The sequence below is a fragment of the Microtus oregoni genome, unplaced genomic scaffold (genome assembly GCF_018167655.1).
Source record: "Microtus oregoni isolate MIOR12 unplaced genomic scaffold, Mior012 000015F_ref0000493, whole genome shotgun sequence".
NCBI classification, from domain to species: domain Eukaryota; kingdom Metazoa; phylum Chordata; class Mammalia; order Rodentia; family Cricetidae; genus Microtus; species Microtus oregoni.
Window position 1 is genome coordinate 11,435,800 of NW_024543074.1, and position 23,481 is coordinate 11,459,280.

Consider the following 23,481-nt stretch of genomic DNA (forward strand, 5'->3'; position numbering starts at 1 on the left):
TAAACATGTGCTCTCTATATACAATAGAGTAGGATTCTGCCATTAAAGAGGAAGCTCTGAAAGATGCTATCATATGGATGAACCTTGAAGATACACGAAAAAAGAAGCCAATCACAGAAAACCCCAAATGTCAAATGCTGCAACAGTTCCAATCATATGTGACACCTAACAGAGTCACTCACAGACACAGAGAGCAAAGCCCCAATCCTCAGGTACCAGGAGCGGAGGAATGGAGGAATGGGGAATGCCTATAAATGGGTGCAGCTTCAGTGTGGAGTGAGGAGCGTTCTTAGAGGTGGACGGTGGCGAGGCACGCACAGTAATGCCAAAGTGCCCAATGCTCCTCTACAGTGAGACCAAAACGGGAAATTTTGTATAACATACACTTTACCCAAAATTTTAACACATGTGATTCCCCAACTAAAGGTTAAAATGTCAAATTTTACGTTATCCACCCTTTACCATAATTTGAAAGACTTTTTTCTAGCATATATGATTTGAGAAATAAACACACATAGGCAGTGCCCAACACCAAACTCTCTCAATCCACCAGCCCATCAGATGCTCCTCAGTTCACATCTAACTTGTTAAAGAAAGCTTTCTTTCATGTCAGATCTAACTGGTGTGCTCTTCCACTCAAACTTTATGTTGATACTTCTCAAAAGTATAAAGCAGAGGTAGTAATACTGCTTTTTAGAATGTTTGCTTTAAATTTTTTAAGTAATTTATTTTTATTTTATGAACATTGATTGTTTTGCTTGCATGTATGTCTGAATGAAGATGCACAACCACACCTGTAGGTACCCAAACAGCATATTCAAACAGAATCCCTGACTCTCACCTTACCCGCTCTGACACAAATTTTTACCACACCTCAAACTAGTCTTAATCTCAGGACCTCCTGATCCCTCTTCTTGCGTGCTAGGATTAGGGTCTCACACATACACAGAGCACACTTGGCTTTGAACTGCTGCTCGGTGAAGGACAGCACTAATCACTAAGTTGCTTAGGCCAAAAAAAAAAAAAATATTCTCAGTTCCCGTCTTTCTCTCAACTACCCAGGCTTTTATAACTATAACTGTGACAGACCTGAATCCTATTGGCCGAAAACAGACTAGATTCTGCATCTAGAACAGGACTGGTTACATACTTAGGATGGGACACTCAGTAAGAAAGGGCTGCCAGACTAAGAGCAAGTCTACCTACCATGGCTTTAGCTCCAGATTACATCACAATCTACACACAAGACACTCTAATGGCTGGTATTAAACCTGGAGCTTCTGCTCTGAAGTGTTATCACGTCTTCCTCCACAATGCAGCTTCCTGAATAAACAAAGAGCTCAAACTCCTTACTGAAGTTTATCAGATTCTGACTTCATCTTAGTCGGCCTGCTTTATTCATCATTCCCACTCCTGCTAGTCTCCCTTCAACCCTTCAAAGAGAACCTTGTACCAGTGAATTTCCACTTCTGTCCTGTTTATACAGAACACTGCTTCCCCAAGGCAGCTGAAGGGCTCAGGTCAAATATGTTCTTTACAGAGACTTTCTCTAACTACCGCCCAAGAACTAAGCTGTTCTTCATCTACTCCTGCTTCACAGTAGTAAGCATGCATTAAAACTATCTTCATTCATTTATACACAGATGTACTGTCTGATTCTTAACACTACAACTCAGGATCCACAAGGCCAGTAAAGTGTCATTTAGTGCCAAACATAGACTGAGCAGTCAAAACTCCTTAGTTCTCTTTTGCTGAACAATCTTTCTGTACACTGCGAAGATGTGTCTCAGCCAAGGCACCTTCTAATTGGTTTATTAAAGAGCTGACCAGCCGACCACCAGCAACTTGGGCCAGAGCAAGCCTGAGACGGTGAGCTCCACAGGAACAAGACTGAACCAGCTACCTAGGCCGGAGTGGGCCTCAAAAAGCAAGCTCCAGCCGGGCGATGGTGGCGCACGCCTTTAATCCCAGCACTCGGGAGGCAGAGGCAGGCGGATCTCTGTGAGTTCGAGACCAGCCTGGTCTACTAGAGCTAGTTCCAGGACAGGCTCCAAAGCCACAGAGAAACCCTGTCTCGAGAAAAAAAAAAAAAAAAAAAAAAAAAGCAAGCTCCACGAGAGCGGGAGTGAGAGAAGATCCAGTCCAGGGACATTTGTGGACCAAGACTGAGCCAGCAACCTGGGCCAGGGCAAACCTAAGACAGCCAACTCCACAGGAACAGTTACAGGGAAGTAACCGCTGATTGAGTGAGCCTGAGCCAGAGCCAGAGCCAGAGCCCACTGCGGGTCCGGATATGAATCTGGGACGTACAAGGGAGTAGACCTAAACCAGGATCTCTGTGGGTCTGAACATGAATCTGGGACCTCTGAGAGAGGAGGCAGGAACCACAGATCTCTGCGGGTCCAGGTCTGAGTCTGGGACCTCAGAGGGAGTAGGCCTGAGGAGGGCCTCTGTGAGTCTGGATTGGTCTGGGATGTAAAAGGGAATAGGCAGGAACCAGAAACCTCTGCAGGGTCTGAGTGTGAGTCTGGGAACTTTGAGGGAGTAAACCTGAGCCAGGTCCTCTGCAGGTCTGAGCACACCAAAGCCTGGGAACTCCCAGAGAGTAGATCGGAGCCAGAGTGCTTTACAGGACCAACCAGAAGCCAGGGACCTCTGCAGGAATGGATCCAGACCAGGGACCAGAAAAAGGTCCAAAGCCCAGCAGTGGTGGCGCATGCCTTTAATCCCAGCACTCAGGAGGCAGAAGCAGGCAGATCTCTTTGAGTTCGAGGCCAGCCTGGTCTACAACAGCTAGTTCAAAGACGGGCTTCAAAGCTACAGAGAAACCTTATCTCAAAAAAACAAAACAAAACAAAAAATAAGCAAAAGATACAGGTATGAGCTAGAGCAGGAATGAGACAGCAAACTCCAAGGGAGTGGAGCAAAGCCCGGGAGTGCTGAGCAACCTCCAGGAACGCGGAGTGACCAACATTATAACTAGAACCGTGGCAGTGACAGTACCACGAGGAACAAGCATCTAAGCCTTGGATTCACTGGTATCTAGAAGATTAATCACCAGAGTCACGGACAGTCCCAATGACACCTATTAGAGGAAAAGATGAGTAGAAAAGGTAAGAACACACACAACACCACAAAGAGCAACACGACACCAGTAAAACCTAAAGACCCTACAACAGCAAGACTTGAACAACCAAATATAGGTGAAGCAGGAGAAAATGACCTAAAAAATAACTTCAGGAGAATGTTAGAAACTCTTATAGAGGAAATGGGAAATTCCCTCAAAGAAATGGAGGAAAAGACAAACAAAAAATTGGAGGACAGCAGCGAATCCCTTAAAGAAAACCAAGAAAAAGCAATCAAACATATGAAAGAACCTATTCAAGACTTGAAAACTGAAATAGAGATAATAAAAAAAACACAAGTATAAGAAATTATAGAAAGAGAAATCATGAGAAAATAATCAGGAACCACAAATGCAAGCATGAACAGCAGAATACAACAGATGGAAGAAAGAATCTCAAGCACTGAAGATATAACAGAAGAAATAAACTCATCAGCCAAAGAAAACATTGAATCTAACGAAAGCTTAACCCTAATATCCAGGAAATATAGGACACCATGAAAAGGCCAAACATAAGAATAATAGGTATAGAAGAAGGAGAAGTTCAACTCAAAAGCACCACCATGATCAAGTTGGCTTTACCCCAGGATGCAGGGATGGTTCAACATACAAAAATCTGTCAACATAATACACCATATAAACAAACTAAAAAATAAAAACCACACGATCATCTCATTAGATACCAAAAAAGCTTTGGACAAAATACAACATCCCTTCATGATAAAGGTCTTAGAGAGAGCAGGAATACAAGGAACACACCTAAACATAATAAAGACAATATACAGTAAGTCAACAGCCAACATAAAACTAAATGAAGAGAAAGTCACAGAGATCCTACTGAAATCAGGAAAAAGACAAGGTTGTCCACTCTCTCCATATCTATTCAATATAGTTCTTGAGGTCCTAGCTAGAGCAATAAGACAACAAAAGGAGATCAAGGGGATACAAATCAGAAAAGAAGTCAAACTCTCACTGTTTACTGATGATATGATAGTTTATATAAGCGACCCCAAAGATTCTACCAAGGAACTTCTACAACTTATAAACATTTTCAGTAATATAGGAGGATACAAGATTAACTTAAAAAAAATCAGTAGCCCTCCTGTACACAGATGATAAAAGTGCTGGGAAAGAAATCAGAGAAACAACACCCTTCACAATAGCCAAAAATAGCATAAAATATCTCGGAGTAACTCTAAGCAAACAAGTGGAAGACTTGTATGAAAAGAATTTAAAATCTTTGAAGAAAGAAATCGAAGAAGACACCAGAAAGTAGAAAGATCTCCCATGCTCTTGAGTAGGTAGAATTAATATAGTAAAAATGGCAATATTACCAAAAGCAATCTACAGATTCAAAGCAATGCCCATCAAAATCCCAGCAAAATTTTTCACAGACCTCGAAAGAATGGTACTCAACTTCATTTGGAAAAGCAAAAAACCCAGGATAGCCAAAACAATCCTATGCAATAAAAGAACTTCTGGAGGCATCACAACCCCCAAACTCTTCTACAGAGCTACAGTAATGAACTGAAAACAGCCTGATGCTGGCATAAATACAGACAGGAGGACCAATAGAATCGAATCAAAAGACCCAGATATTAATCCACACACCTTTGAACACCTAATTTTTGACGAAGAAGCAAAAAAATATCAAATGGAAAAAAAGAAAGCATATTTAACAAATGGTGCTGGCATAACTGGATATCAACATGTAGAAGAATGAAAATAGATCCATATCTATCATCATGCACAAAACTCAAGTCCAGTGGATCAAAGACCTCAACATAAAGCCAGCCACACTGAACCTTACAGAAGAGAAAGTGGGAAGTACACTTGAACGCATTGGCACAGGAGACCACTTCCTAAATATAACCCCAGCAGCACAGACACTGAAAGAAACAATTAATAAATAGGACCTCCTGACTGAAAAGCTTCTGTAAAGCAAAGGGCACAGTTAACAAGACAAAATAACAGCCCACAGAATAGAAAAAGATCTTCAATAACCCCACATCAGACAGAGGTCTGATCTCCAAAATATACAAAGAATTCAAGAAATTGGACACCAAATGATCACATAATCTAATAAAAAAACATGGACTGCAGACCTAAACGTAGAACTCTCAACAGAGGAATCTAAAATGGCTGAAAGACACTTAAGGAAATGTTCAACATCCTTAGTCATCAGAGAAATGCAAATCAAAACAACTCTGAGATTCCATCTTACACCTGTAAGAATGGCCAAGATCAAAAACACTGATGACAACTTATGCTGGAGAGGTTGTGGGGAAAGGGAACACTTCTGCATTGCTGGTGGGAATGCAAGCTGGTACAACCCCTTTGGATGTCAGTGTGGCGATTTCTCAGAAAATTAGGAAACAACCTTCCTCAAGACCCAGCAATACCACTTTTAGGTATATATCCAAAGGATGCTCAATCATGCCACAAGGACATGTGTTCAACAATGTCCACAGAAGAAATGTTTGTCATAACCAGAACCTGGAAAAACATAAATGCCCCTCGACTGAAGAATAGATAAGGAAAATGTGGTACATTTACACAATGGACTTCCACACAGCAGAAAAAAAAAAAAAAACATCTTGAATTTTGCAGGAAAATGGATGGAGCTAGAAAATATCATTCTGAATGAGGTAACCCAGACCCAGAAAGACAATTATCATATGTACTGACTCATAGGTGGTTTTTAAACATAAAGCAAAAAAAAAACAAAAAACAAAAAACAAAAAAAACAAAAACAAAACAAAACAAAAAAACCCAGCTTACAAATCACAATCCCAGAGAACCTAGGCAACAACGAGGACTCTAAGAGAGACTTACATGGATCTAATCTACATGGAAAGTAGAAAAAGATAAGATGTCCTGAGTAAATAGAGAATATGGGGACCTTGGGAGAAGGTTGAAGGGGGAGGGAAGAGGGAGGAAGGGGAACAGAGAAAAATGTAGAGCTCAATAAAAATCATTTAAAAAAATTTTAAAAAATTAGCTGAACGGCCAATAACTAGGCAGGAGAGGATAGGTGGGATTTCCCGGGAAACTCTGGGAAGAAGAAGGTAGAATCCAGCTAGATGTTGAGGAAATGCTGAGGAGAGGGAACAAGTCACGTGGCAGAACGCAGAATAATATAAATGGGTTAATGTAAATTTTCAGAGCTAGTTGGGTAAAAGCGTGAGCTAAGAAAAAACTTTCATAATCAATAACAAGTCTCCATGTCATTATTTGGGAGCTGATGGTTCAAAGAAAGTCCTGTCCTATTATATGAAAGAAAATATTAGAATCGGACTGGAAAGTAGCTCAGCTGGTAAAGGCATTCACCATTTTAAAGCCTGACGACCTGAGTTCCATTCCTGGGACCCATGTGTTAAAAGAACTGACTCTACAAAACTGTCTGTCCTCTCATCTCCCGAAGTGTGCAGTGCACCATGTACATCCTCCCTCTCTCTTCCTCCCTCCCTCCCGCTCCCTCTCCCTCCGTCTCTCTCTCTCTCAGTGTAACATGTTGTACATTCTCCCCTTCTCTCCTTCTCTCTCTCTCTCTCCCTCTCCCTCTCTCTGTCTCTCTCCCTCTCTCTCTCTCTCATACACACACACATATGCACATACACATATATACAAATTCTTTTTAAAAATGTCAAACAATTTTGGATGGAGAGAAACAAAGGCTATTTTAACTCATAAGAAGGGTAAAAAAAATGACTCTGTGATTAAGAGCACTTACTACTTTTGCAGAGGACCTAGGTGCAAGTCCTAACTAACACCCATACAGTCACTCACAACAATCTATAAATCCAGATCCAGGGGATTCAATGCACTCTTTCTGGCCTCTGTGGGTATCAGGCATACACACATTATACACACACACCTGCCGGCAAAACATCCATATACATTAAAAAAAAAATTAATTTAACTCACTAGAACAGAGACATTGATAGATTATTAAGTGAAAACAATGAGTCACATGTTTTCATAAAGTTCATGGGAGAAACGACTTCTTCACTTACAGTTCCGTATGTAACAGCCAGCAACTGATGACTTTGCTAGGAGCTCCATTCCCAAATCCTGTAGTCTACCAGAGTTTTCAGGTCCACAGGTAGCCAGAGCTGCCTGGTCAGCACAAAACAGGTTTGCCTGTATGTCTCCAGAAGCAATCCCTGTGCCTTTTATATCAGATAGTGTTGTTTTCACATCGGTCTTCATACACCGAACTTCAGCCATTTGAGTTTTGAGTCTTTTGAGCATCTTTAGGTCAGAGGGCACTCGCCACATCGCCTGCTGCTTCCTTTGATCTTTATCTTTTCGAGAATATGATGCTTCAAAAGAAAACAAGTGAAAAACCATGTTCATATAAATTTTAACATTCATGACCTCATTCTTTCCCACAAATTTAAAGTGCCAAATGTGGTAAGGTGCTTCGTTGTATCAGCAAAGAACATGCATCAAGACTAGAGAGACTGCTGGTAACAGTGGTTCTCAACCTTCCTCATGCATCAAAACTAGAGACTGCTGGTATCAGTGGTTCTCAACCTTCCTAATGCTGTGATCCTTTAATATAGTTTCTCATGGTGTGGTGACCCCCAACCATAAAATCATTTCATTGCTACTTCGTAACTGTAATTCTGCTGCTGTTATAAATTTTAACGTAAATAACGTAGTGTATCTGATACGCAACCTCCAAAGGGGTTACAACCCACAGGTCGGGAATCTCTGACTTAGTGGATAAGGCACTTGTTGCCAAGCTGAATAATCTGAGGCCTAAACCTAGGATTCTACCACATGGTGGAAGGAGAGAACGGAGACTTGCACATTGTCCTCTAACCTCCACACACACACCACGACACATACATACTCATGTACACATCCTACACAAATAGATGAAATAAAAAATTTAGAGCATGCATTAAATTCTACCACAGAAAACACAGGTCCAACTATCTTAACCTTATTCAAACTTTAAAGCTTCACGTTAAGAGTCTGGGTCATAATCGCTTCACTGAATTATTATCTTAATTCTAAAGTTTAGAGGCTGCTCTGCCTTATGTTTTATTTGTCTTGTTTTAAGTAATTTTCTACTTTTCTCAGCTTCTTTCTATACTTCTTACAGTCACAATCTAAAAAAATGAAAAAGAAAAACCTAGAAGTCAAACACGTCATCAACTCAGCTCTACCTATTCTTCTATGTAGACGTATAATTCCAGATGGAACAGTGCCCCAGCTACACCCCATCAGCAGCCCTCTCCATCTCCATCCTCATAGTGGATTCTGAAATCTCTGTGGCTACAGGAAAAGATATGCTACTAAGAGCAAACCTGCAAACAGACCCCCTCAGATGTTCAGATATCAGAGAATGAGAGACACTGTCTCACACTCCCAATGAAGCTTACAGATGTAAGGCTACTAGGTTCCTGGGTGACATTAGAGAACTACTGGTGACAGAGATCCCACCTGTTTAACAGGTATACTTCCCCTAATTTACTGCTCCACATCCTTCAAGTACCACATTCCTTCCCAGAATTCCCTCTTCCATCTCTCTCTTTGCTGCCCAGGAATCATAAACAGCCAGGCTGTACACTCCTGCTTCCTTTTTCCTGAAATCTATTAGAAGGGACCCACACACACCTCTTGGGCCTAAAGTCCCCTCAGAGTGCTCTACCATGCTTCTGTCTTTCAATGACATTAATAACTTGCGATAAATTTCTTATCCCAAAAAAACAATGTTCCTCAGTGTTCCCTGGAACTCCAAACCTGTGTGTGACTTTTCAGTTCCTGATCATCTATTGGATGTTTTCTAAAGGCCAAAGCAGGTATTACTTTATGCTCAGAAGAGCCACATGGAAAGTACTGGATTGCACACAAGCTCTACACTACCAGGTTCTATTATCTACTGATAGCTTTAGTCTCAACTTCTAGTAGACACACACACCCCAGTTTCTTGGAGTCACACTTAGGTGAAGACTTCCAGAACAGATATAGCCCACAGTTCTAAGGTTAATTAGAAGTGACTTCAATCTGTATTATTTCTTTTACAGTGTTTCCTCACAGCTTTGGGGAATAAGAAAGAGTCCCACATACCTTCTGGAGCCATGATCTCTCAAACTCTAGCTAGCCAGCTGGCTGCAGAAAACCCATTTCTATCCTCGCCTCCAAACGGCTGAAATTACAGGCAGGCTGCCACATCCACCCGACAGTCACATGTGTTCTAAGGAAGCAAACTCTGGTCCTCGCTCTTGTCACTTGAGCATCTAATTACCTGCTGGACCACTTCCTTAGCTCTTAGAACTTTTTAATGCCAAAAAAATTCCTGAGAGTTTATCCCATTCTATATACTTTAAGCATATGTCTTAAAAATTGCCAGTTTACTCTCTCACACCAGAAATGAAACCCTAGACTAAGTATCCTGTCAAAAACTTTCATTTATCTGTTTTATCAGTACTGTTCATTTTCTAAAGTAAGGTTTAAACCAAACCACTACTAAAATCAAACTTCTCTATCCTCTACTGTGATTAAATTCAAGCTAGCATTCAAGAACTTCCATAGGATGAACCAATGTGATTACTTCATTCTGTTTAGCACTAGATACCTTAAAGTTGACTTCAACTTGATACCCTGGTATCATTTATGACATCCCCTGGGCACAGCAATTAAGAGCATGAACAGGCAATGAATTTGACATATAACAGATGTCCATTAACTTTATGATTAAAATATGAATATGCCAAGAAATGAAATTAACAAACTCCACACAAGCCTTTTTAATAAAAGAAACAAGGTTCTTTCTGTGACTTTATTAACCTTATGAACATCCCCCCCAGCCACACACATACAGGTTATTTTGACTTTGCTCCTTATATTGTTTTATTGGTCTTTCTCTTTTCCAAAAGGCTCTTCATTTGGTTCTTTTTGTTTGTTTGTTTTTGTTTTGCTTTTGACGACAGGGTTTCCCTGTGTAACAGTCCTAGCTGTCCTGGAACTAACTCTTGTAGGCTGGCCTCAAACTCACAGAGATCCGCCTGCCTCTGCCTCCCGAGTGCTGGGATTAAAGGCGTGCGCCACCATCGCCCGGACCATTTGGCTCATTTTTTTTTTTTTAAATAGAGTATAGCTGTCTATATTCTAGCTATGTGATAGGCACTTAGCCTTGGTAACCGACTCCAAAGTTAGACCCAGGATTTAGCTGTTCCCTTTTATTATCTGCCCCACATTCTTTTTGGTATTACCCTTTATTTTAGCCAACTGGGTTTAAATCTTAGGTTGCTTCACTATTAATTTTACATAGAAAACTAAACATTCCAGAACAAGACTACTACTGTTAATATAGTCTGTATGCATTCCAATGACATTCAATATTTTCAAAAACATGATTTTACCTATTTATTAAATCTATTTGTAAATCAAATTGTAAAATTGTTCCTCTTAAAGTTACGTCAATTATACATGTTTATTATAGAGCCAGACTTGACCTGCTTCATTTGGACTTTGCACATACCACCAATTATCATTCAAGCCAACAGTTTTCAACCTGTGAATTGCAACCCTCCTGGCAGTCGCATACCAGATATCCTGCAGGTCAGATATTTACAATATGATTCATAACAGTAGCAAAATTACAGTTATGAAGCAGCAACAAAAATAATTTTATAGTTGGGGGTCATTACACCATGAGGAACTATATTAAAGGGTTGCAGCATTAGGAAGGTTGAGAACCACTGATTTAAGTGAACCTTCACACAGAATGTACTCAAACCATAAATGAAGAGCAACTGTCCCAGAACCTAGCTGTAGATAGTCTTTCAAATGGAGGGGTAAGACTTTCAGAAGTATGCTTTAAGAAAATAAATGAACTGGTTCAGGCTGTAACCTCCAAACTGCTGCAGTGGCTCAGGCTTTGTTTTCTACACAGAGGTTCTATGATTTTGTTCAGAAAGTGTGAGCTCTGCTGCTTTGAGAAATCATCAAAATCCCTGTCTACATCATGGTTGGATATAATACTACGATTTAGAAAGGAAGGGAATGTCAGTCTGTTTCACTACATACCAAGGATGCAGTGGAAAGCACTCCAACAAAAGCGCTGTTTCTCCAACCCCAGGAACGGGAAGCTGGGGAGGGACACAAGGGCCTTGCACACACTAGGCAAGCACATTACTACCGAGTAATACCAAAGGCCCCTAAAACTTGTCTTTAAACTGTAATAGCATTAATGGTAAATCACTATCTGTGAAAAAAATCTCTATCGTCAGGTGGTGGTGGTGCACGCCTTTAATCCTAGCACTTGGGAGGCAGAGGCAGGTGGATCTCTGTGAGTTCGAGGCCAGCTTGGTCTACACCCCCATGTGTGTGTTCAGGATTGAACTCAGAATCTTGTTGTCCTGGGTGAACTGGACCTACAGCCCTTTGCCTCATGTTCCCTGACAAGAGTCAGTTCCGGGAGAGGCTCCAAAGCAACACAGAAAAGCCCTGTCTCGAAAAACTAAAAACCAAACCAAAACAAAACAAAACAAAAACCAACTCTATCTCTGATTCAAAGAGCCTAGACTGAACTATACAAATGGCTGTCTTACTACAATAATGCATATTTTTCTCTTAAACAGCTTTGGCATAAAATACTGTGGATAATTAATACACATTTTATAGTAGTATACTATTTGTGTTTTAATAAATAAAGCTTGCATGAAGATCATAGGGCAAAGCAGCCATACGAGTCAGACATACAGGCCAAGCGGTGGTGGTAGGCACTTTTAATCACACGAAGATGGATCTCTGGTAGTTCAAGGCCACCCTGGGCTACACAAGATTGAATATCTAAAAGAGAAAAAGAGCTCACAAAAAGGTGATCCCAGCATTAGGGAGGTGGAGACAGGAGCAATATGGCTGGGCAGAAAGAAGAATATAAGGAGGAAGAGACAGGAATTCAGTGGGGTGTCGAGTCTTCAGGACTCGTAGAGACAGGATCTCATCCATTTTTGGTCCGAGGTAGAGGTAAGAGCCAGTGGCTGGCTGCTTTGCTTTTCTGATATTTAGGCTGAACTACAAAATCTGTCTCTGGGTTTTTATTATTTGTGCTACAACATTTTCTCAGGTTTTGATGTTCATTTGTATGCATAAGTGTGTGTGAGACAGGGTCTTACACTAGGTTATCTTATGGTTGGTCCAGAACTCATTACATAGACCAGGCTAGCCTTGAACTCATTGAAATCCACCTGTCTCTGCCTCACACCTGATAGAATAAAAGATAAATGTTATCATGACCAGCCTTGTTTGATTTCTTGAAACAGGTCACACAATATAGTCCAGGCTGGACTTGAACTCACTATGAAGCCTAGGTTAACAAACTCAGAGCAATCCTCATGACTCGGTCTTTACCATCCTTATAACAGGTATGCGCCACCATGGCAGTGGTAAGCATTTTTCCTTTAATGAATAATTAAGTAAATGTTTTTCTATTTAGACACATTTCCCCTTGAAAGGTAGGCCTGAAAAACTGAATCCATTCACAAAGAAGACAACTGTACTTCTTCCTATGGCTCAAGCAAGCAGTTAGGCACAAAGAGAAGGCAACCATTTAGAACTTTCTTCGTTTTTCTTTGCAGTGTTAGGGATCAATTAGAAGGATTTGTGTGTGCTGGGTGATTACTATCTTCTGAGCTACACACCCTAGCCCCAAAACCTTTTCAAAGGTTTAAAAACAAATTCAAAATTTGTTTTTGACACAAGTCTTGAGCAACAACAGGGAAAATGAGGCAAAGGGCTGTAGGTCCAGTTCACCCAGGACAACAAGATTCTGAGTTCAATCCTGAACACACACATGGGGGTGGAGGGTGGAGTGGGGATTAGACAGGTAGAAAAAAAAAATCACTCATATGACATGAATGAAAAATCATTTTACTAGAGAAACATACTATATTCCAATACTCAGATGAGACACACAGAAATTCAATAGTTCTTTCAGAGAACCAAAGGAAAAAAAGACATTATTATTTTACCTGTGGGTTGCAAAAGTGAAGTAGATGGACGAGGCTGTAAGCCCCACAGATTTTCCATACTGCTCCGGTCCTTAAGATCCAATAAATGTATTAAGATTAAAGGATCAATGTCTAATAAGCTACTGGTAGCGGCAGAGCATAAATGTGCTCTTCTTGACATTCTGCTACTGGCACCCACATAGCTGTGATTACTACCTACAAAAGAAATAGAGAAAACATACTGTATATATCTGTACATGTTTTATTATTATTTTTTAAATCCCAATTAGTGGGTGAATACCTGTCTGCAGATCTGTGTCTTAGATTGTGTTCATAATGAAAAGCACAGAGGAACCATACTGCCAAGTAATAAACATCAAAACAATGACTAAACATGGGGTTTGTTACTAACAATAATTCAAGAATAATCAACAACCTCATCTCAAGCACCATACAATTATAAATGTGTACAAGATACACAACTTGGGGTGCTGGAGAGATGGCTCAGAGGTTAAGAACATTGACTGCTCTTCCAGGGGTCCTGAGTTCAATTCCCAGCAACCACATGGTGGCTCACAATCACTTCTTACAGATCTGGTGCCTTCTTCTGGCCTGCAGGCATACATGCAGGCAGAACACTGTATACCTAAATATGTAAATAAATCTTAAAATAAAAAAATTAAAAAAAAGATACACAACTCAGTGCAGGCCAAGGTCAAGGAAGAAAAAGTTTTCCCTCCCATCAGAGAGTAAAAGGGTTCCCATCTTTTCTTATACTTAACATTTAGTACTGCCAGGTTTAAAATATTAACCATACTAGGTGTGGTAACACATGTCTGTAATCCTAGCACTTGAGAGGTGGAGGTTAAAGGATTAGGAATTCAAATCCATCTTTGGCTACATAACAAGTTAAAATCAATCCAGGCTACATGAATCCCTGCCTAAGAAAAAAAGAAGCAATTTAAATAATATCTATTAACCATTATGGTCAATGCGCAGTGGTTTCTTACTATGGTTTTAATTTGGCTTTTTGTTTTGTTTTGTTTCGTTTTTTTCAAGACAGAGTTTCTCTGTGTAGCTTTGGTGCCTGTCCTGGAACTAGCTCTTGTAGACCAGGCTGGCCTCGAACTCACAGAGATCTGCCTGCCTCTGCCTCCCGAATGCTGGCATTAAAGGCATATCCCACCACTACCTGGCTAATTTCACATTTCTTACAAAGACAAAACACAAACAAAAAATACAGAGTTTCAGCAACCCTCATAAACATAGCAACATAGGGGGCTGGAGAGACGGCTCAGAGGTTAAGAGCATTGCCTGCTCTTCCAAAGGTCTTGCGTTCAATTCCCAGCAACCACATGGTGGCTCACAGCCATCTGTAATGAGGCCTGGTGCCCTCTTCTGGCCTCCAGGCATACACACAGACAACATTGTATACATAATAAATTAAAAAAAAAAAAACCCATAGCAACATAAAACTAAGTCACAAAAAAAAAATGAAAAAACTGCAAAGAATTATCTGAAAAAAATAACTGAAGTACTCCAAAATATGATGAGAAATATGAAACTTTTCACCAGTCAAGTATGGTGGCTCATGCTTATAATCCAGTACTCAGGAGGCTGCAATACCAGAACTGCTATGAATTTGAGGCCAGTTTAGGATACTTGAGTTCCAGGAAGGCCTAGACTACAAAATAAGATGCTGTAAATACATACATAATAAAATAGTCTAGATGCTCAAAAAACTACATAATAAGCCAGGTATGGTGGCACACATCTTAAATCGCAACATGGGGGAGACAGACAGGCAGATCTCTGTGAGTTCAAGGCTACTCTGATCTACACAGCAAGTTGCAGACTAGCTGGGGCTACATAAAAAACAAACAAACAAAAAACCACTGGTTTCATAAACCAAAGCTAAAATAACAACAAACAATAAAAAGGTCCAGGCTTAATGTCAGCACTTGAAAGGCAGAGTCAGCAAATTTCTGTGAGTGTAAGGCCATCCTGTTCTATACACTGAGCTTCAGACCAGCCAAGGAAACATAAGACCATAGCTCAAAAAAAAAAAAAAAGCAAAAAAGAACAAATGTTTTGAGTAATAACCTTATCAATGTCAATTTGAATTAGAAATGTGGTATTGCTGTGTGTGCATGTGTGTTTGCGTGTCTGCCTTTAAGTATATGTGTCTACATGCCGTAATAAGGTTATAGAGATCAGAAGACAAATTCAGCTGCCACTCTTTGCCCTCCGCGTTGTCTGAAACAGGGTCTCTTATGTTATGTTTAGCTGCTGTGCAACTGGGCAGGCCAAGGGGTTTGGGAACGCTGCACACAACCCCAAGCCAGCTTTTAATCACTGATTCATTGTTTTTAATTTTTAGAAGTCTGAATTATAGAAAATGCACAGAATGCTTCTATATATTTCACACCCATTTCTCTGTTAACACCTTTCATTACTTTGATACATTTATCACAACAAATGAACCAATACTGATATACTAAGTTACTAACTAAATTCTACTGTGTATAGATCATTAATTTTCCCCACATGTTCACTTTTTCTCTTCTAGAATTTAATCCAGAACATCAAACTGGTCTTCTTTGGTTTGTGATTATTGTCTTCCTTATTTGGACAATCTGTACAATGTCCCTCACTTAAGGGTTTCTCTGATTCAACACTACAGAGGTAAATGTTCTCTACACATTGACACGTCTCGCCACAGACAATGCTAAATACATCCATCACATGTGATGTGGTCAAGCTTCCCCCAGCACAACATTTACTTAAACGAGGGCGAGTTATACTCTATCTCACAGAGGAAAGAGTCTTTCAAAAATGACTTAAAATCTGCATGTGTACCGTCATATTTTTTGTTAATTATTCTTGCATTTATTCACCTTTAGTTGTAAAGTACAGAAGTCTTTTTCATTCCATTTTTCAGGAACTAGAAATATACTATTATATTCAATGTGTGTTAAGTAGATAAATTTCAGCAAAGTTCAACAATGAAAATAAGGGTCTTTTTTCACTTTACATCTTTAATATCTAGGATAAAGTATCTAAATTTTATTAGAATATTTAGAGCTACAGAAAATAAATGCAAAAAAAAAACAAAACAAAAACAAATGAAAATATGAATGACATTTATTCAATACTTGGAATCCACATGTTCAAACAGTATCCACTTCTTGTTAAATTACCAGTAAATACTTTTTGTTGTTGTCTTTTTGTTTTTGGAGACAGGGTTTCTCTGTGTAGCCCTGGCTGTCCTGGAACTCACTCTGTAGATCACACTGGCACTTCTGCTATTTAAGAGGACATGGTGGCTTATTACTTTTACTAACTGCAGTCCCAGGGGATCTTCTTCTGGCCTCAGAATAATCTACCTCAGGTTGGCCTTGCATTCTTAATCCTCCTGCCTCAGCCTTCCAAGAGCTGGGATTAGAGATAAATGCCAAAAGCTAGCTTTTAAATGTTCCAGCCAATTCTTACAATCAGATCTAAAGACATAAGGAAAAACATGCATTACATATATAAGATCTTCTCAGTGTGATTTGGGAAGGGTGGAGGGCTGTGTCTAACAAAATCTGGGTTCTAAACTAGTTGAAGCAACAACTACATATGTGACCTGGTAACTACACATGAGTTTGTATAGCTCTGAAACTCAGCTTTCTAAATATCCTTTGTAAGCCCATATTCCATGTGGCTATTTAAATCATTCTGTAAACAAAGCTTAATACAGATAAGACTCACATACCAGAGTCAAGAGTACACAAAACCCATACAAACCTCAAGATCCAATTTCTCCTTATTTGCTAAGCTATGAAAACAGGGTAAGTTGCTTAATTTACCTGTGCACCAGTTTCTTTAACTATAAAGTAAATTTTGCCACATGTGGTGGTCTATATCTGTAATTTCACCCCTGGAAAGGCCACAGCAGGAGAATCAGGTTACATAGTGAAATCCCAAGTCAAGAAACAGAACAAACAAATAAACAATGGTTGCCCTCCACTAAACTATGACAGTCAGGTGACTTGTGGAGCCTGGCCCCTGTACCTGGAGGTCCTGCAGCAGCTGCATCTTCCATGAGTTCTCCCTCTTCCAGTTCCATGTTGTTATACTCTACATCATTCTCTCCAGACCTGAGAACAGACAAAATCCATTATGTTCACAAAACTCATCATTCTCACAAAGGAAATGCAGCTGTATTATAAGGTGAGTTACAGTCCCTACTCCCCCACCCCACAGGAGAAGGAGAGAGCTGTTCCCCAACCTGTCCTCTGACTCTCACACGCAGAGATGTGCACATATATGTGCATAGGCCACATTATAAATGAATTTTAAAAATTAAAAAATTGTATTTGTCATACCTTGATAAGTGTTATGTTCCTAAATACAACTATGAGATGATCTTAGTGAGAATCATGACTGTGCATTTAATATCCAAACAACTTTTAAATAACATCAAAGTAAGCTAAAAATATTTTATTTTTATATCCGAAAGTCTGGGAAAAGACTGCAAAGAGGAGAGATTATACATCTATAAAGACTTCTCACTGCTGCTTGGCCTGTGGCTCAGTTAGTACAGTGGTGCTCATCTAACCAGCCAGCATTTAGGAAGCCTAGTGTTTGACTTTTATCACCACAGGGAGCCAGGGGTGGCGTCACACTACACATCTGCAATCTCAGCATTAAGGAAGTAGAGACAGGAAGATCAGAAGTTCCCATCCTAAGTTACATAGTAAGTTTGTGAGCAGCTTAGGCTATGGTGAGACCTCTCAAAGGGAAAACAGGGAAGGCACACATGCTAATAGTCAATTAGGAAAAACCAAAACCAAACAAACAAATAACAAGAAAAACCAAAAACCAGACCTTGCATTTTAATATTAAAGAAAAAAGTCCAAGTCAGGAGAGAAGAAATATGCCTGCATACCCAATCAATACTTGGGAAGTACCAGGAGGAGGACTGGATTTCAAGGCCCTCCTAAACTACACAGTAAGTTCTACGAGGCCAGCTGAAACCTTGCCCTCACCCCCCACCACCACCACCACACACACAGAGAGAGAGGGAAGGAAGGAAGGACAACAACCAAGAACAGTTACTAGAGATGACAAAGACAACTTTACAAAACAGGGTGCTGCTTCCTATTTATTCTTAAAAAGTCAACTTTAAATTGCTTTAAATCAAACTACAAAGTACTAATTGAAGCAGTAAAAAAGACAATGCTAGTTTTATATATTTGAAGAAATCTTAAGATGTAAGAAACTTGGCAGACTCACTATCAAGTAAAATGGATGAAAATTACATTTAAAGCCATGCAAAGCCAGGCGCCAGTGACGCATGCTTTTATTTTCAGCACTCGGGAGGCAGAAGCAGGCAGGTCTCTGAGTTCAAAACCAGCCTATTCTACAGAAAGAGTTCCAGGACAGCTAGGGATACACAGTGAAACCCTGTCTTGAAAAACAAAACAAAAAACAAACAAAACCCAACCAAACAAAAAAAGCCACTCAAGACTCTGGAAATGAGGGTTGGAGAGGTGGCTCCATGGTTAAGAGCATGTCTTTCTTGTACAGAGGACCTGGATTCAGTTCCCAGAACCCACACAATGGCTCACAATCATTTATCTATAACTTCAGTTACAGGGGATCTGATGCCCTCTGCTGTGGACACTGGCCATGAATATGTTGTAAAGACATACAGGCTGGCAAAAAAAAAAAAAAAAACTCTCAAAAAGTATAGGTTAAGAAAGGAAGGAAGGAAGGAAGGAAGGAAGGACGGACAGACTCTGGAAATATTCCTAAAGGTATAGAAAAATGAAGAAATGAAAATTTTTTTTTTTTTTTTAGTTTTTCGAGACAGGGTTTCACTGTGGTTTTGGAGCCTGTCCTGGAACTAGCTCTTGTAGACCAGGCTGGCCTCGAACTCACAGAGATCCGCCTGCCTCTGCCTCCCAAGTGCTGGGATTAAAGGCGTGCGCCACCACCGCCCGGCTTGAGAAATGAAAATTTTAAAAAAGCATTAATATGGTAATAAAAAAGAGCATAGGACTGGGGGTGGCAGTGCACAACTTTAATTCCAACACTTGAGAGGAAGAGGCAAGTGGATGTGTATCTCTGAGTTGAGGCCAGCTTGGACTACACACAGATTAAGTTCTAGGTCAACCAAGACTACTTAGTGGGTCTCTGTCTCAAAATACAGACTCCCCAAAAGTGTGAGCATAAATACTACTTAAGTCAAGATTAATCCTTTCCCTCTTATTTCAGCCCCCAAGTAATTTCACTCTAGGTCACCATAACCAAGAACATACGCCTTCCAGTTTGCTGGAGTGGGGAAGACACCAGTAGCATTTCTTATTCTGTGGGTAGTCTCCAACACCTAACCTAATGCCAAGGGCCAGGTATGTGTGGCCAAAAAGACTTGCACCCTTATGTCCAGACCTGTATTCAGAAAAGCTTCTATTGGGTGAGGGCATCCTGAAAATGCTCAGATCTATGGTGCTTACCACACTTTACTCCTCCAGCAGAGACATCAGGGCCAACAAGACAAGCAAAGGGCTAAGGCACATTCTCCCAATATCCAGTTTCTAAAGCAGGACAGAGAATTGTACCTTTGCCTCAGTCTAGGTTCAGAAACCAGAGGTTTTTGGGTTTCTTTCCCACACTAAGGAAAGAAGAAGGCTATAAAAGAGTATCAGAAAAACATATAATAGCCAGCCTAGCCTGATCAGAAGGCCCAGGCTTGGGCTAGTGGTATAACTCAGTGGCAAAAATCATTGACTGTGCAGCCTGAAAATCTGATTCCATCTCTGGGACCCACAGAGGAAGGAGAAGACAACTCACAAAAGTTGAACTCTGACCTCCATATGCCCATATTACACACACATGCACACACTTTCTTTTTTATTTGAAAAAAAAACTATACATATTTGTATGAGTCTTTTCTCTGTATATATGTCTGGGTACTATTTGAGTGCCTAGTGCCCACAGAGGGCAGAAGAGAGCATCACAGCCCCTGGGACTGCAGTTACAGGTGACTGTAAGCTGACATGTGGGCAATGGGAATTGAACCCAGATCCTCTGGGAGAGCAGCCAGAGCTCTTAATCACTGAGCCATCTCTCCTGTCCAATAAAAAGATTTTTTTAATAAAAACTGACTGCTCTTTGGACTAGAGAGGGAGGGGGAGAGGAGTGGGAGGAGGGGGAGAAGTATGGGAGGAGGGGGAGGGAAATGGGAGGCTGGGAGGAGGTGGAAACTTGTTTTTTTTCTTCCTTTTCTCAATTAAAAAAAAATTAAAAAAATAAAAAATAAAAAGAATAAAAACTCATAGCTGAGAAGGCCTAGTTTATATTTAGATTCTATCTTTTAAAAAAAATGCTGAACATTACCATACTTAGCCTAAATCACAGTGCTTAAATGATTCCTATGTAAAGTGTTCACACGGGATGCTCACATGGTCTCTTCATCAATGTCGTTCTCTTCTGTGTTGCTCGTTGCTGTGGAACTCGCAGAGGAGCTGCTGCCGTCGAGCTGATTCACTTCATCTTCCCCGGCAAGATCCAGATCCAGATCTCCATCTGAGAGCTCATGCTACAAGGCAAATAAGATTTCTTCTCATTCCTTTTTTTAGGATTCTGAGTCAAAACTTACTATGTAGTCCAGGCTTAAACTCATGCAATCTTCCTATCTCAGCCTCCAGAGTGCTAGGATGTTAAGAAATCACAAACAAGACCTTTGTTCCAAATGTTTCTACTTAGTTAGTCATCCCACCTAGGACATTACCAGAGATCTACCAGTGTAAATCCTATGTCTACCCTGCTTAATATTCCACAGAAAAGCTATACAACCTTACTGACTGGTACCATGATTGATTCATAGTTATCAATTTGAGCTAGGTCCTCAATTCAACTAGGAATAATTCACATACTCCAGGTCAACTTCCAGTAATTTCTTTCATGTGATCTCAGACTTGGAAAGCAAGAACAAGAAAACCAGAAATCCAAGGTCATTCTTTGTTATGTAGTGATGTTCTTGTAGCCTATAGCCAATTACCTATATCAATCTATCACAGCCAATTACCTATATCAATCTATCACCTAAGGCCCCCCTTCCAATTTTTTCTCATCTTCATATCTCTGGTCCCACCCACACAAAACAAAACCCCCTTCTCCAACTTTTAGTTGTCTTAGATAGAAATCCTGCCATTCATTTTACTCAACCTATCAAAGCAGACTGTTTCAATTGGAGCCCTATTTTCTTTCCTTAGTAGAACAAAGCTTTTAACCTTATCATCAATCTCTCCCCGGTAAGCCCATTGAAACATAAAAACCCATGTCTTCCATGATGTGGGATTCCACTCTGTATGCTGTGACTATGTTTTATTATCATTGGTTAAAGAATAAAGCTGTTTCAGCCAGTGGATTAGCAGAACAAAGTCAGGCGGAAAATCCCAACAGAGATATAAAGTAGGCGGAGTCAGAGAGAAGTCATGTAGCTGCCAAAGGAGAAAGACACCACCATAGGAGCCTTTCTAGTAAGCCACAGCCTGGTGGCGATACACAGATTAATAGAAATGGATTAATTTAAGATATAAGAGTTAGGAAGGAATACACCTAAGCTACTGGCCAAGCAACGTTATAATAGTTTTTGTGTGATTATTCAGGTCTGAGTGGCCGGGAAATGAACAGCAGTCTCTGCTTACACTCCCATTTTAAAAGTAACAACTACAGAAAATCTACTCTGTCCTTCTAATCTTAACTAAAAACAAACAAAATCTACTTAGTGAGTTCTTATTCTAGCTATTATTTGGCTTGGCAAAAATTACTTGCATCCCAAATCATAAGTCATCTTATCAGAAAAAATAAAGTACTTACCAGTTAGTAAAGGAAAAAACACATTAAAAAAAAGTTGTTCATTCTATGATTTTTTTTTTAAATGTACATTAGTGTTTTACCTGCATGTATGTCTGTATGAGGGTGTAGGATTCCCTAGAACTGGAGCTACAAGCAGTTCTGAACTGCAAGTGGGTTGCAGGAACTCAACCTGGGTCCTCTGGAAGAACAGTAAGTGCTTTTAACCACTGAGCCATCTCTCCAGCTCCCAAAATAACATATTTTTACAAATCTACAATTTAAACCGTTTCTAGACCATGTGTCACAGTTTCAGATAATGGTCTTCCATAATTAACTTCTGCAAAGTATGAAATGTACAGAACATGCATCTGTCAATAATGAAAACTAGTGGACAAGATGTTTACAACACTGTCTGCTCTACATTATATGCTGGAGCTGACAATCCTACCATATAGATCACAATCTCAATCTACTCTTACATGATAGTCTTCATTCTGAATCTTCTCCTCTTCATCTTCATCTTCCTTGGTCTCTCTTACAGAAGCTGAGGTAGGACCACCTTCCAGAAGAATGTCAGAGCATGACCCAGCCTTCTTAGCTCGTGCCTCAGGAATATCATCATTTTGGGGGCTAAGATGATTATCTGGTGGTGACAAATCTCTTGATTTCTGAGTTCGGGACAGCTCAATAGTCAGTCTCTTTGAAAATAAGAACGGTACAAATCAATACTAATTGTAAGAGGTGACTCAGTGGCAAAGCAAACAATGTTTACATTATAAATCAGATATAGGCTGAGCATGACAACACATGTCATCAATTTCAGCATATGGGAAGCAGAAGCAGGATGATCTCTAGCCTGGTCTTCATAGTCAAAAGAAAAAAAAAAACAAAAACCATAATGTTGGAGTTGAAGAGATGGCTAGGGGGACAACAGGTGGCTCCTGAAGCTTTGTGCAACCTGTAGGATGCGACAGTACTAGTGTACGGAAGGGCCTGAGAACATGTCTGTACACATGCAATTTCCAGAAGGCTAAGCACTTGTCGTCTGTGGACAATGACACTTGAGTGGGAATTGGGCATAGTGTTAAGTAGCTTTAATCCCACACTCAGGAGACAGAGACAGGCAGATCTCTGTGAGTCTGAGGTCAGCCTGGTCTACATAGTTCCAGGGCAACTACGGCTACACACTAAGAGCTTGTCTCAAAACACTGGGGAAAAGGCAGATCCGTATATTCCTAAACCTAATTTTAAAAACCGTTTCTTTTACTTCTTTCATTTTTTCCTGTTTTCTTTCTGAAAAACTATAAGAAAGATAAACTGTCTTCTGCATATCCAGTCTAAACTATACATATAGTTCACAACCTGCACAAAAAATAGGCAGGGTTTTCATCTGTTTTGTTTGATGATGCCGAGAACCCAGGACTTTGAGCATGAGATTAACTGCCAATTACTGATCTACATGTCCAGCATCAGCAGTTTGAAATTTACATTCATTTATATTTTTGTGCTTCATCTACTACCACTTTCTCAATCCAA

The 23,481-nt window shown here is 40.1% G+C and overlaps 1 protein-coding gene across 5 annotated transcripts in view; it reads right to left on the minus strand.

Annotated features, from left to right (window-relative positions):
- The window catches only part of Trim37 (tripartite motif containing 37), a 121,040-nt gene that overhangs the window by 55,484 nt on the left and 42,075 nt on the right, over nt 1–23,481 (minus strand). For all 5 annotated transcript variants that reach the window (XM_041664500.1, XM_041664499.1, XM_041664502.1 and 2 more), the window contains exons 15-19: nt 22,425–22,643; nt 20,547–20,683; nt 17,152–17,237; nt 13,117–13,311; nt 7,141–7,449 (exon numbers count right to left, since the gene is read on the minus strand). In XM_041664500.1, coding sequence (XP_041520434.1) covers nt 7,141–7,449; nt 13,117–13,311; nt 17,152–17,237; nt 20,547–20,683; nt 22,425–22,643 — 946 coding nt within the window. The remainder of the gene's footprint in view (nt 1–7,140; nt 7,450–13,116; nt 13,312–17,151; nt 17,238–20,546; nt 20,684–22,424; nt 22,644–23,481) is intronic.